The sequence below is a fragment of the Barbus barbus genome (assembly GCF_936440315.1).
Source record: "Barbus barbus genome assembly, chromosome: 17".
Lineage (NCBI taxonomy): Eukaryota > Metazoa > Chordata > Actinopteri > Cypriniformes > Cyprinidae > Barbus > Barbus barbus.
In genome coordinates, this window is record NC_136745.1 from 16,415,750 (window position 1) to 16,430,749 (window position 15,000).

Below are 15,000 nucleotides of genomic sequence, written 5' to 3' on the forward strand. Positions count from 1 at the left end.
TCAGCTATGTTTACCAAGAAAAAATTTGAGAAACAGTGCACCAAAATATAACACTGCCGTTGTTGTTAGGCATTAGAGCATTTTAATATAATTTTTTTAGTTAAAGTGAGATAAACCATCTAATACCACAAAATGTATTAATATTTTATTAATTTTAATCTGTTTTAATAATTTAATTATTCAATTTGTTAAATCCTTTGCCCCCAACCCCCCCACAAAAAAAGTTCAAACTGAAGAATGTTATCAATTAGCCTGCTAACACCACTAAATGTTCCTAGGATTTTTAAAACAGCGTCAAAACAAAGTTGTAATATCATACGGTTATACTCATTTATTTTGTGGGAATAGGCCTATTCATTGGCTACTTTACATAGCCTATTTGAAAACAATTCACTAGTTAGCCTACTTAGTTCGCTAACACGCTGCCATTAAAAATATTTCATTTTATTTTTCACTAGCCTATATTACACAATGAAAATTAAGAATGAATCATTATGGACAAAAGGTGTATAAAATCAGTCACATTTTCAAAATCAGTGTTTAGAAGTGGTAAAGTGGATGACCGAAAACAGCCTGAAATCACCTCGTATCTCATCTGCAGCCGACAGGCGGAGCACCGAGCGAAGCTCCGAGGGGAGACCGTTAACACGCGGGGAGGGGAGACCGTGGAGGGGATGCGCACGCAGTACCTACACCTCAGTGGCTCGTGCTCGTCAGCCGCATTATTATCGCGGGGCATCTGATTGACCGGCCGCACAGTGAACCTGCAGCCGCGGGGGACCATGATCAACATGAATCGCTCTCCGGACAGCCGGACTTGAGAAATCACCGAAACTGTCCCTCATAGCACACCCAGAATTTTCTCCACTTCTATCACCTGGAATTGTTTCAGCACCAGAACTAATCATGTTGTGGAAAACGGGACTGATTTTTCTCTGCTGGGGCTTGACGTCCGGGGAACTCCAGGACAGGCTGTCCGGTACTCCTTCGGCTCCAGCGCGGACAACTTTGGATTTCGGCTTCGTCCCCTCCGGAGTTTACGATACTGTCGCATATTACGAGCCTGGGGCCATTGGGATTTTATTTAACATGATGCACGCTTTCCTCTATGTGGTTCAGCCCAACCCGTTTCCTGAAGGTGAGCTCAGTCTTGTGATGTTCTTGAACTTCTGAGCACCACAAGAAACCTCAAATCTCACATTTCCCTACTCTTGATTAATAATTTGAATCGGGTTATTTTATATACCCCAATTTTTGCAGTTTCTTCAACTGCATCTACCATATCATGAGCAGGTAGATGCTTCAGGTGTGAGAGATGCCACCTGTGATGTCTCAGTGATGGGTTAGAAGGTGTCAGGGGTTGAATACAGCTGGTTTCTTGTATTCTCTACCTCCTCCGTGTTCGTCATTATTTGGTAAATCTTGAGATTAAGATTGTGACCCTGTGAGTCACTGTCCTAATGAGCTAAAACGCTAATCTGGAATGCCATATGTTGCAGTTCTTGTATTTTCCAGCCTGCCACAGGTGGATATAGCCCGTTTCCTGGAGGAATCCCAACCGTACACACCCATTTCAGATTGTGGAGAACTTTAATTAAGAGCCGAGTTGCATCAGGTGTTCGATTAGGTAGACATCCAAAAATGTGTACTATTGGTGGTCCTCTAGGTTTGAGGTTGGGAACAACGGAGATTTTGCTGTTGTGATTGTCATCATATACATTCTGCTATGTATGTACTCTTCTGTTTCCAATGGTTATAAATCCTTCGTTTTTCTGCAGCTTGCTCATTTCTCATCTGGTGATGATCCCCCTCTAGCAGGTCTAAATCATCCGTGCATTCGTCTTCTGAACGCATGCGGCACTGACAGCATTTTTTCTTTTTTCTCCTTCATTCTCAAATAAAAATTGCCACAGCTGTAGCCTTTCTGCAAATTAATTAGAATGATAAAAGCTCTCTGACAGGCTTCCAGTATGATAATTCAGCCCACTGTATTTGATTTGCAAGAAAGAGACAGCTGTGACAGTCTGACCATAACTCAGATTCTGCTTGATTTGTTCTGTGGGAATACGTGTGTTTGTGCCAGTCTTGGAAGTCATTTCATAGTGTGGATTTTTCAGGCCATTTTCCGTGAACTGATTTAAGAAGGCTGGTCAGACATTCTCAAATCCTTTGATCCTTAAATCTGAATGGACTTTGACAAGTGAAAGTAAGGACACTGGTGTGTGATGGTAACCCCCTGACTCCTTCAAAAGAAACCGTGTTTTAGACCTACAAAACTACTCGTAAGATCAAAGCGCGCTGGGGGACGATGGTTTGGTAATAGCCTATTAATTGCTCAGTTTGAAGGTCTCTAGTTTCACAGAGTTATATTGCCAGGAAATATATTAGAGAGCACTTAGGAGCTCTTTGTTCTCAGACACTGACCCCGCTGTCCTGACTGCCTCCTTTGGTCTCCCTCTGTTCTCTAAGCCTCAGGCTGTATCTCATTTTGCTCCTCAAAGCAAATTTTTTATTTATTATTTTTTTTTGTACAGATTTCTCAAATATTCCCCCGTCTGCCACTGGTTGCACAAACAGATATTCATGCTCAAAAATCGCACAATTGGTTGAGCCAGTATTGCTGTTTCAGGATGCTCAAAATCCAGAGTAATATTTTATATAATGGATTACTTTTAGTTGTATTCACATAAGTAGGGATAGGATAAATTATTTTTATAACACATACTACCATTCAAAGTTTTGAGTCCATAAGATTTAATTCCTTTTTATTTGAATAATAATTGTGTTCAGCAAGGATGCATTAATTTGATCAAAGGTGATGGTAAAGACATGTTACAAATCTATTTGAAAATTAATTTTGATATATATTAACTTTTTACTAATCAAAGAATCATGAAAAAATGTAGCACAAAAATATTAAGCAGTACAACTTTTTTAGTGGTAATAATGAGAAATGTTTGAGCACCAAATCAGCATATTATGATAATTTCTGGAGTGTCATGTGACACTAAAAACTTAAGTAATGGGTTCTGACAATTCAGCTTTGCCATCACATTGTCAATCACGTTTGCACACTGCCTCCGAAACTTTCGCCCATAAAAAAAAAACGCATCAGGTTCGATTTTCGTTTTCACATCTGTAGAATGCATTTTGATAGGAAAGGATGGGGAATACGAAAAAACTGAAAAACATGTGAAAATTTCGGACTCTGTGTGCAATGACCTTCAGTCTTAATAGAGAGCTATTTTAATGTGAACACCCTCACGGTCCATCTCAGAATATACAGCAGAACCCAAAACTAGCAATCCAGGTGATGAACTGACTCAGTCCATCTGAGGAAGACATATGCAGTGGAAGCAGTTGCCAGGGCAACATAACTGTATCCTAGCGAGTGTGTTTGAGTTTCTCCCATTGGCCTACATATGTCTGAATGCTGTAGTGTTAAATGAGGTGCGGGTATCCAATGCTTTCTGAGAGAAGTGCAGTGCTTTAGTGAATCTTAACAGATCCTTGTTTAAGCACAGGACAACCAAGACTATTATGCAGATTTTCATGCCAGGACGGAGGTGAAAGTTTTGAGTGCTATGTAATTTATTATAGTGTAAGTGCAATTGTTATGCAAGTAAATTTTAACACCATAAGTCTGATATCCATATCTGCCACATTGAATGGGTTCAGATCTGTGCCAGCAGGGCTGCTGAAGGATGGAGCGCCAGTGTTTATCGCAGATGGTATCCTGAGTGGCATATCTGTGAACTGCCAGCTTGCTATGCTCCTCTGCATCTCTAGAGACAGTTATGCCACACTGAGGCTGAGGGGAAATGATAAATTTTACTTTTTCCTCTCTCTGTTGCTCCCTTTCCCTCTTTCCTTACCCCAATTATCTCACTCTGCTTGACCTCCATTCTTTCTCCTCCTTGACTCCACTCTCTTACAGATTCATGTCTAAAACTCCTCAAAGGAGTTATATTTAAAGGCTGATGCTGTTATTTTTAGAGGTGGCTTTAAAAAGCAATGAGCAGTCATAACTTAACATTTGTTCAGTTCTGATGTGCAACTTGTGACTTGAACATAAATCCATTAGAAGAGAATAGAGGGATGTTCAAAATAAGGATTTTTTTTTTTTAATAAACCATATCCTTACATTAAGAATGCACTGTAAAGTAGCTGTGTCCCAGGATATGATTGGTATTTTATGAGCTGCTGTGAAATATCTTGCACATATTTGAATGCAGCGAGTATTATTGATGTGTGAGGAGGAAGCTGGAGATGTTGGGAGTGTGTTATTTGTCTTACTGTAGCGCTCACGTGTTCTCATGACTCCAGCATGACTGTGGTGCTCCTGGGTCTGGCACATGTCACTGGATTTCCTGGGGCGTCTTCAACCCAACATGAGGCCCATGAGCTCCAGTAAGCCCAGTGCCAAGCTGTCAGCAATATCAAAATAAGCTGAAATCCTAATATTATTCTAGTAATATTGTTAATAAAACATTTCTCCTGACAAGTAATATATGCATGATAGTCTTGTTGAGGTTTGGCTGTTTCTTGAAGACTTGTGGGCTTATCAGTAGCATAAGTCAAAATTAGTGATTTTTTATTGATTGATTGATCAATCGATTGGTTGGTGTTTTTCAGTATTGCATATTTATTTGTGAATGCTCATTCCACCTATTTTTACATTTAGACTCAGAGTTTGTGCTCTGCAATTAACCCATCCAAGTGTACACACAGTAGTGAACATACACCCGGAGCAGTGGGCAGCCAATGCTGCAGCGCCCGGGGAGCAGTTGGGGGTTCGGTGCCTTGCTCAAGGGTCTCACCTCAGTCGTGGTATTGAGGGTGGAGAGAGTGTTGGTTATTCACTCCCCCACCTACAATCCCTGCCGGACCTGAGACTCAAACCCATGACCTTCAGGTTACAAGTCCAACTCTCTATCCATTAGGCCACGACTGCACTTATGCCTGTTAGTTTTTTTTAATTACTTTTAAGTGAGCGCTATAGATGATGCCAAAGGTAATCTAAATGTAAAAATAGGTGATTTAAATATAAAAAAAATTTCAAGCAGATTATATATCTATGAAGGGTTCAGATGCAAAAACCTCTAAGTGCCATTTTAAATTTTCTTCTAAAATGAGCATTTTTCTCAAGTTCATATATTTATGTTCATTTATTTAACTTCAGTTACAATGAACAGAACCTATTAATTGCCATTAAAGTTAAATAACTGAACCCACACATGAGAGCCTGAGAAAAATGCTCATTTTGGAAGATCATTTTAGATGAACTCTTCATAGATATATATTTTCCATGGTCTGTCTGAATACTGGATTCTGATTGGCTGGCAGGTATGCAGTAAAACCATTTAATGCACAGGCAGTGGGAAATCGTGGCCTAATGGTTAGAGAGTCGAACTTGTAATCCGAAAGTTGCGGGTTCGAGTCTCCGGCCGGCAGGGATTGTAGGTGGGGGGAGTGAATGTCCAGCGCTCTCTCCACCCTCAATACCACGACTGAGGTGCCCTTGAGCAAGGCACCGAACCCCCAACTGCTCCCCGGGCGCTGCAGCATAAAATGGCTGCCCACTGCTCCGGGTGTGTGTTCACGGTGTGTGTGTGTTCACTGCTGTGTGTGTGCATGTTGGATGGGTTAAATGCAGAGCACGAATTCCGAGTATGGGTCACCATACTTGGCTGAATGTCACTTCACACACTTCACTTCACACAGTTCCAAGTAAGTTTAATCACGTTCTATATAAATGAGCTGCTTTAATTGATGCACACTAATACACTAGATACACTTATTTTTTTTATTTTTTTTTGTATACACAACTGTCCTCTCTCTCGATCGATCGATAATTAATTGAAATACATGCTATAATTCATTCAAATAAATGTGGTCTTACCACACTATTTCATCTCTGTGTCTGATTTGAAGCTGGCAGAATGCTAGCGCTATTGAGCCGTAACTGACGAAAATAACCCATTTTTACCCATTCGGTCAAACATTGTGCTGCAAAGAGCAAGACAAGTTTTAACTTGTCTATTACTTGGCAAATGACCATGGAACTTCACGTCGGGCAGTTCTTTGCCTCCATGTTGTGCATTAAAGGATTTAATAGCCATTGCTTATCCCTTACATACACTGTATATGTATGTATATATAGGTATATATCTGTTTGTCACATTTAACCATGTTTAAACACATTCCACAGACTCCTGCAGTTTTTCCCCCCAAAACAGCACAGAATTTTTTTTTTTTTTTTTTTTTTTTAAAGGTATGCAGATTCCGTCTGGATGTACTAACAGCTTATCTGTTGTCCAGGCTTAGACGTTATAAGCATGTCACCCCAAAAGGGTTATTTGCAGCATGTAGTCCCTTATCTGAGAGCTGGGCACTGCTGCTGATATGCTCCTGTCTGGATGTGCTTAAGCACTGTAGGGCTTGTAGCTGCTCTAAATCTTCCCCTCTTGCGCTGTAGGAGTCACCTTTGGTGTGCTTTACCTGAGCTTCTTTGGCAGCTGATTCACAAGACCACTTTAAGAGGATTTCAAGCTGTTTGTGGCCATTGAGCTATAGACATCTGTAGTGTGGGAATTTCCAAGACTGATTACATAAGGATGACCAGGTCGTAAAAGGTCATATTTTGGCTTCTTGACAGATAAATCATACCTGTCTTAAAGTGACAAAGCACTAATCTAGCAACCATACTGAGCTATATATAGACAATTATAATAGGTAATAGCCATTATATTTGCCTTCATACAATCTCTAAAAATTACCTTAAGAAAATTTGGTTAAAAGTAATTGCAAAAGTGCTTTATAAAAATCCATAATTATGAGAAAAGCTCTAGTGTTGGTTTACAGATGTAGCTTGGTTTGATATTGTATTATCAGTGCAGTTAGAGTCATACATTAAGTGTGTCTTCGTGTCCAAATATGTTGTTGTGTCGCTGTATTTGTGTAGCCTATTAGTGGTGTTTGTGTAAGTGTTGATGGTAAGCCTCTCTGGAGAGCTGCAGATTTGCCCTGTCATAACTAAACTGTTCCTGCTGCTAATGTGACGGTCGCATTTACATTTAAACTGGCATTATGGGATGTCAGACGGCAAACCCTTCAGGTGTTCTCTTCTGCAGCATTGTTAAGAGGAAAGTATGATTGCTGTAACCTCTGAATGAAATACTTATTTTTAGAAGAGCTACACACACACAGTTACTTTTCTCTATCCAGCATGTTGTGTGGGTTGGATTTCTCTCTAGAGAGGGAAACAAAGGCCTAAACTCAGATAGATAGAGAGAGAGAGAGAGAGCAATGAAAGATTAGCAGTGATCCTGAGCTATACGGCCCTTGATTATACAACCACTTTTAGCCAAGGCAATGAGGCTATGGAGGCTAGATGAAGAAGTCTTCGGAAAGACTCGGACCATTCAAAATGCTGTTGTTCCACCCAAAAGTTTTTTCTTTTTATCATAATTGGAGATGGATCATGTTGAATTGGGTTGGTTATTACTAGCTATATAACAATTATTTCTTGCAACTTGCTTCCCAGTGTGCAGTATTATAATAGAACTGAATTACATTACAAAAACAGGTTGAAGAGATAAACATTAGTGTTGTCCTCCTTAACAATTTAATAACTTTTTTAAATAATAAAAAGAACCATGAACTTTTAGAAATAAAATGTTTTAAAGTACCAAATGTTATTAAAGTGACACAACTATAAATAATAATAATAAAGAATCAAGACATTTTCAACTAATATATATACCTTTTATTAGTTGGCTTTTTTTAGTCCAAATTAACATGAAAATGTTTAAGTGCAGTACCGCTGTATTTCTGCTTTCATACATTCTGCCTACTGCCAGAGAGTGAAGATTTACTTTTTCATTCATAATTTCCGCGCTTTCTGCCACAAGCTGTGGGTTTGGGTCACATAGAGTTTGAATGCTCCATCCTTCAACAACAGTCTCTTTGCAAAGTGACAGATTTACCAGCCATTCTGTGCTGAAATGTGCTGTTCAAAACAGATTGTAACAGTCAGAAACCCTGTTAAAAATAAAGTTCAACAGCTCTTTCCTAATGTTGGGATTCTCAGAAGCATAGAACAGCAGGTACCACATGCAGACAGACAGTGTGGATTTCACATTTTATTTCACTTTTTTCAGTTTAGGAGCATCTAATCTACTTTATTTCTATTACCTATTATTAATCTTAGTTATCGCTGTGACTCTGTGGGACAATTATCTGATCAATAGTTAATTGTTGATGTGTAAATGCAAATTATATTTTGTGTTTCTTTCTGATGCCATGGAAAAACTTTTTGAACTTTTTTTGTTTTAACAATGGGTCTGTTTGGGAAGTTCTGCGATCTGAAGTTAAAATTTGTTTTCAAAGTACATTGAATTCTTTGTTTTTTCTAACAAGATTTGATTCCTCATGATGTGACCCCTTTAACCAAAACTGAGGCAACAAATACTCCTGATGAGGTGACGTCTGCAAGTGGACTTGGATAACTGGTTAAAAGAAAGTAAGCAAGCTGGGACATTTCCAGGTAACACTAGAATGTCATGGGCATGAGGTCGGGGAGTTGCTGTGCTGTTGAAAGGGTGAGAGGGCATCCCGACTGGGAAAAGAGGAGAGGGTGGCTCTACATAGAGGTACGTCACTGGGTCTTCTGGGAAAAACCCAAGCAGTTCTTTATGAGCAGAGAGAGATGGCTGATAGGATTATATACATTATAAGCGAGAGCGATACTGGTGTACAATAATGATAAAGACAAGATAATTGAGCAAATGTGATATAAAAGAGGAGAGATACAAAAGAGAATGTGAAACGATACAGGAATAATAAGAGAGAAATTTGATATTCACTATTCTCTAGCTGTAATTTTAGAGATGCTTCCTCTCCTCATTTCTTGTATCAGTCATATAGATTCCATGCAGTTTGGCGTTTTGTTTGGCAGATTCAAATTTCCTTGTTCAGAAAATCAGTTGTTCACGGCAGAATCAGGACAAAGTCTTTCCATGACACATTATTGAAATACAATCAAATTCAGATTTTAATCATTTTTTAATAAAAATGTTTTATATCTAATGAATCTGAGTCTTTTCAGGATTTGATGGATAAAAAGTTCAAATGAACAGCATTTATTTGAAATCGAAATCATATGTAACATTATAAGTATCTTTACTGTCAGTTTTGATCAGTTTAATGTGTCCTTGCTGAATAAAAAAGTGTTAATTTATTTTAAAAAGTGCACTGACCCCAAACATTTGAACGGTCAAGGTGTTTACCTCATAGTGACAGTTGGCTGCTTCCCAAAATGCAGGTGATTTCAGTTTTTAGTCTTTGTTGGCAAAACTTGGCCCCCACACTCAAAATCTGAATCCATATATTCACACACACATTCATCTCTTCCATTAACTTTGATCTAATTTAGCACTGCTTCAAGCATTCATCCCATGTGGGCTGTAGTTAAGAACATGTATTAGAGTATAATGTACAAACACTACGGATGCGGATGTTTCCTCATTAAAATGTCTGCCCTGGCATATCTGCTTACTATAAATTCACAGTGCTAGAGGGAGACTGCACGTAATTGCGACGTCACGTGACTTGCTAGCATTTCCCAGCTGAAATTAGCCTCTTTGCAGCATTTATCGTCTCGAGGCAGTTTCAATTATATGTCAGTAATATAATCACTCTTAATTTTTTTTTTAAAGTATGCTACTATTTGTTAGAATCAATATGCCTGACTAGCATTGTGTGTTGTGTTCTTGCTGTTTGTTTAATGAGTGTTTTTAGTTGCAGAAGACACTGTGGACACACACATACAAACTAATCGGTATTAATCAGTAACACCTTCATGACCCTTATCTTTTATCAGCTTTGCCATGATCAGTAAGCTGATATTAAACAGGGATTGTGTTTACCTGATTCTGTGTGTCCGTAGAGAGAGTGTCTCAATCACAGTCTTAGCAGTTAACATTTCTGCTCTGCAGTATTATAGATTCAATTGCTATGGGAGTACGTAAAGAAAATTACACTTGTCCAGCCAGTGTTTAAGACCTAATTACATGACATTTAATGGGGACAGAACAATCTGATTCCTGATTATGGCTCAGATCTAGAGCATGTTGACTAGGGAGATCATTCTCTTGTTGTTTCAAACAAATCAAGCCAATGGAAAATAACACAATCCACTTTAGGAGTTTGATATGAAGCGTGCACAAAAATAATCATATTTTGATCACCAGCACAGTTTCTGCAGCCTACTTCATTAACCTTGAATATGGACATAAAAATAATGCTAATATATTTTTCAAAAACAGTATGTAAGTAGGCCACATAGTCTGGTCAGCTGACTCATAAATTAATTTGTAAGGACATAAACAGTGGGTGAGGAATGTGGATGATTTCAAGCTTGCATTGTAAAGTTGTAGTTTGAGGTTATGATTGTTTTGGAATACAATGGAGTATAAATCAGTATAGGCACCATTGTGCAACTCTTTACTTTATGAATATTCAGACTGTCATTAAAATCTATAGAAAGACATTTTGACACATATGAGGCTTGTTGGGGAACTAGATCTCTTATGTATTTAAACAGATGGACCGAAAATGTTGATCTATCCTAGGAGTTTGATCTATCCATTGTCTCTAAATAACAAAAAAAAAAAAAAAAAAAGGGCAAAATAAGATAAAGGAAGTCACAAAAGCAGTCTCAAGCTCTTCATTGGACCAGGGATGCTATGTATAGTTCCTTTCATGAGCAAGTGTGTTTTCTTTCCACCCAGTAGCCATTGTTCACCACAAGGAAGTGACAGTGGAGAACATGGCAGAGTTATTTTCCCTTAGGTCTCCTGGGGAACTGAAAAAGTGTTTCTTTGTATTGATGTACACAAGCAAGATGCATGTTGCAATAAGAAATGGAGCACACACAAGAAAGTTATGTGGATTTAGACTGTTGATTCGATTAACTTTGTTCCAGTCAATGCTGTATAGGTTTATTCATGTTTACTGGAACTCTGAAGGGATGCACTGATATTAAAATTCTGACTGAAACCAATAATCCGATTAATTTTTTTGTTTCAGGTTGGCTGAAATCTGATAAATGGATGATATTAAAATTCTAGATTTTGTCTAAATAAATTCAGAATAAACACCACTTCGAAAAACTTTTTTTACTGTGTAAAGTAAAACAAAGATTATTGGATTGTTTTACAAGAAAATACTAAATATACAATGTATTTTTTCTACATTCATGTTGCCATTTCTTTGTAATTATTTGTGAAATTTACTAAAAATTTCTGAGTGAAAATTGTTTCCACACCCATTTTTCAGTGTAATTAATCGTTTTATTGCTACAAGTGAATTTAAGAATCACAACATCATAGTATGAAAAATTATAATTTTGCAACTAACAGAATTATTAGTGTTTTTAGAGAGTATTAGATGGTTGAATATCAGCCAATAAGTAAAAAAATTATACAACATTTGCCAATGACCAATATTGTACTGATATACCATGCATCCTTTAATCTGATTCTTCTTTTATTTAGTTTTTGCTGTGTGTGTATTTTGAATGTTTGTAAAAAGGCTTTTTGTTCACAGATAACATATTGTTACCTTTTCACTGCAGCTGACAAAAGCAATGATAATGTGAGCATATTCTATATCATGCATGTACATTCTTATTTCATATACACACAAAAACTCATCTCCTTAGTGAGTATCAGAATACAGGGCAACTCAAATTGCTGTTCATATATTAATCTAAAGGTCCCACTCTGTTGCAGTCTAGGCCAGATGCTGTGAAGATATTGGTGTGGTTTCCAACTGCAGCTTGAACTCACTCATGCATTTAATGTGGTTTTTATTAATACTGGGATTGAAAGAGAGAACTGTACTTTTTGTAATACCCACCACTTTCTTTTTTATACGTTTTTTTCACTACTTCTTCCTCGTCCCTTTTCTTCTTTCTCCTTCCTGTAGTTTTCCAGGTTCCCCTCTCCTTGGTAACTGGTTTCTTGGTTACAAAGGATCCTTTTTGCTTTATGTGTGCTTGAACAGATTGTTATTGTTAATGTTCAGGTACAGATTGTACCCCTCTGGGACTCTAACCAGGCACCAGGGAGTAGATGAGAAAAGTCATGAACACTGGCTTCATGGCATTAGGGTGGTGAGAAGTGACACGCTCGTTCACTCATAGACAGCAGACGTCTCGAGGGATTCTGAAGCCTTGTGAATTCAAAACGCATCTGATCCTCTTCTCTGTGTGAAAGCTACAAGTGTGAAAACCCTCAGGCTAATGTCACCAAGTTGCAACTGAAGATTTTCAAATAATGGAGACACTAGCGACAGATGTTTATGTGTCACAGCTCAGGCTAGTCGCTAGTGAAGGGTTTAGGATTGAGCTTGTTCTTGTGGTGCCATCGACCAGTCAGTAGAGTCGTGGTATAAGGACTCCAGAGTGATTGGCTAAAAAACTGTATCTGAAAATAAGTGCAAAGATGGTAGAAATCAAACTTTGTGGTTTTAGCTGTGTTTGACCAAATTAGCAATTTGTGAGTTAACCAAATTAGACCGTTTTTAATAAACCACTCTTTTGTTTATAAGTGTTTTGTGCTATATACTCTCTCCATGCACTGTAATATATAGGCTGCCTCTTCACCGAAGGGCTCAGGTGGAAGCAACTGTGATAGAACAAGACAGACCATATCAAAATTTGCAAATGAGACAAGACATGTACCTCCATCTCTGCAATTTGCTTTCACTGCAAATACCTCAATGACAAATAAGACACGCATCTCAGATGAGCTGTCAACGTCCAAAAGAGAGTGTTGGTTGAGTAATTGTGATGGTAATTGTGGTAATTATATCACTGTGTTAAAAGTAGTTGTTCAGTTTGGCTCTGTACACAGTGTAAAATGTCATGAGATGAATTATAAAAGAGTTAATTTGGTTGTTGAAAGCAGTTATCACCTTTTACTAGTGGTTGCAGGACACTATAGTTAATTTATGTAAATGAGTATAGCAAAATAAAGTAAACTGTGACATTATACCCAAAAATTCTGCATACAGTGGACTACAAGTAAAATTGATCAAAACAATTTGGGCCAAAAATTATTCAGACACTTTGACCTGACCATGTTTTGCTTAAGTGTTTTTCTTTAATTGCTAATGTGACCTTTTTACACCACAGACTGAAAAAAAATAAGCATTGCTTGGTAATTGGTATTATCTAATTGTGTACTTATTTAACAGCTGACAGCTCATTTGAACTCAGTTAAACAGTTATCTGACTTTATCAAGATGAATTTGCTTTGACACAGTTTAACACTGACTTCTTGTCATATTTTATTACCATTTTCTAAACTAAAGCGAATAAACTGTGATAATGTGAGAATATTTTTGAAAGAAGTCTCTTATGCTCACCAAGGCTGCATTTATTTGATTAAAAACAGTAATTTTGTGAAATATTATTACAGTTTAGTATAACTGTTTCTATTTTAAAATGGAATTTATTCCCATGATGCAAATCTGAATTTTCAACAGTCATTAATCCATTTTTCAGTGTCACGTGATCCTTCAGAGATCATTGTAATATGCTGATTTGCTGCTCAAGAAACAAGTACTATTATTAGCAATGTTGAAAAGCTGTGCTGCTTAATTTTGTGGAAACTGTGATAGTTGCAGGATTCTTTGAATATAAAGTTAAAAACAGCTTTTTTGAAACAGTCTTTACTATCACTTTTGATAAACTGAATGCATCCTTGTTGAATAAAAGTATTAATTTCTTAATTAAAAAAGACCCCTATATATTTAACGATAGTGAATGTTATCACTTTTCATCTGTACTATATATATTGGAAATGTTTTTTTTTTTTTTTTTTTTTTATTCCAATAACTAGAAGTTTTCTTCAATAGATTTCAAAATTCAGAAAGGGCAGACTCATCTTTTAATAAATTTTGACATGTTGAGCTGAGTATTTTTTCTGTCATGTTTTAATATAGTTCTTACAGCATGTTTAGCCCACTTCTGTGCCTCAGTCTGGTTGCTGAGCACCGATAGCTTTGTTTGCTAGCTCTCTGCGCATCTCCCTGAGGCTTTTGGCACAGTAAACAGGATACAAGAGCAAAATGCAGAATGCCCTTGGAAATGTATCTCTCCGATATGCATTTTTTACAGTATAATCCTCTTATTCATGCAGTTCTCTTGGATGTCTGTTAGGGCTGTAAACCTTGTAATAATAGTAATGCCTCAGAAATCTTTGGTGACTTAGCAGACATTTGAGACATTCTTAGCGTTGACTTAGTATTAGCCTAGTTTGTTCTAAAATTATTCCTTTACTTCTCCATTTTGTAATTATGTCATGTTTGCAATTACAATATGTGTAAAATAAACAGAAATTATTCAGAATATTTAGAACATATTCAGTAATATTCAAAAACAATTGTCAGCAGTTTAGTCCGTAATATTTTTAAAGAAATTAATGTTTTTATTGAGCGTGGACACATTCAATTGATAAGTGACAGTAATATGTGTAATGTTACAAAATATTTCAGACATGTAACATGCCATCAATGACATCAAACCTAGTGAAGACACAACCATTCAGATTAGAGAATGACTGTTTAGGCCTATTTACACTTGGCCACTTAATTTGGTTTCCCTGATCAGATAGATTAAGTATAAATGCCCTCCAAAACTTGATTGAGACCGATTGTAGTCTAGTCACACAAACCACTTCCGGAGGTGAGATGCCTTCCACACAACTGCGTAAGTGTAAACACATCTGATTGTTGAAGCCACATGCAATTTACATAACTTCAAAAAAAAAAGGGCCAAATACCTACTGCAACACGCTTCTCCACAGATATGGGCTGTCGGAGATGAGCATCTTTCTTCAGCAAGCAGCTGCACAAACTGCCACAAATGAAACTCATAGTTCAGCATCGCTTCCTGAAGCTCAAAATGCAGTCGTCTTCATCAAAAGTGGT

The 15,000-nt window shown here is 37.4% G+C and overlaps 1 protein-coding gene across 7 annotated transcripts in view; it reads left to right on the forward strand.

Moving 5' to 3' along the window:
• Positions 1-227: 227 nt before the first annotated feature.
• Positions 228-15,000, forward strand: part of LOC306883414 (prominin-1-A) — a gene marked incomplete at its 3' end in the record, with an annotated part of 60,126 nt that continues 45,353 nt past the window's right edge. For 4 of the 7 annotated variants that reach the window (XM_079438650.1, XM_079438653.1, XM_079438651.1 and 1 more), the window contains exon 1: positions 720-1,138. In XM_079438650.1, coding sequence (XP_079294776.1) covers positions 907-1,138 — 232 coding nt within the window. In that variant the 5' untranslated portion in view covers positions 720-906. Of the gene's footprint in view, positions 1,139-15,000 lie in introns of all 7 variants that reach the window. The other 3 variants (XM_079438652.1, XM_079438655.1, XM_079438656.1) reach the window with 2 other exon arrangements.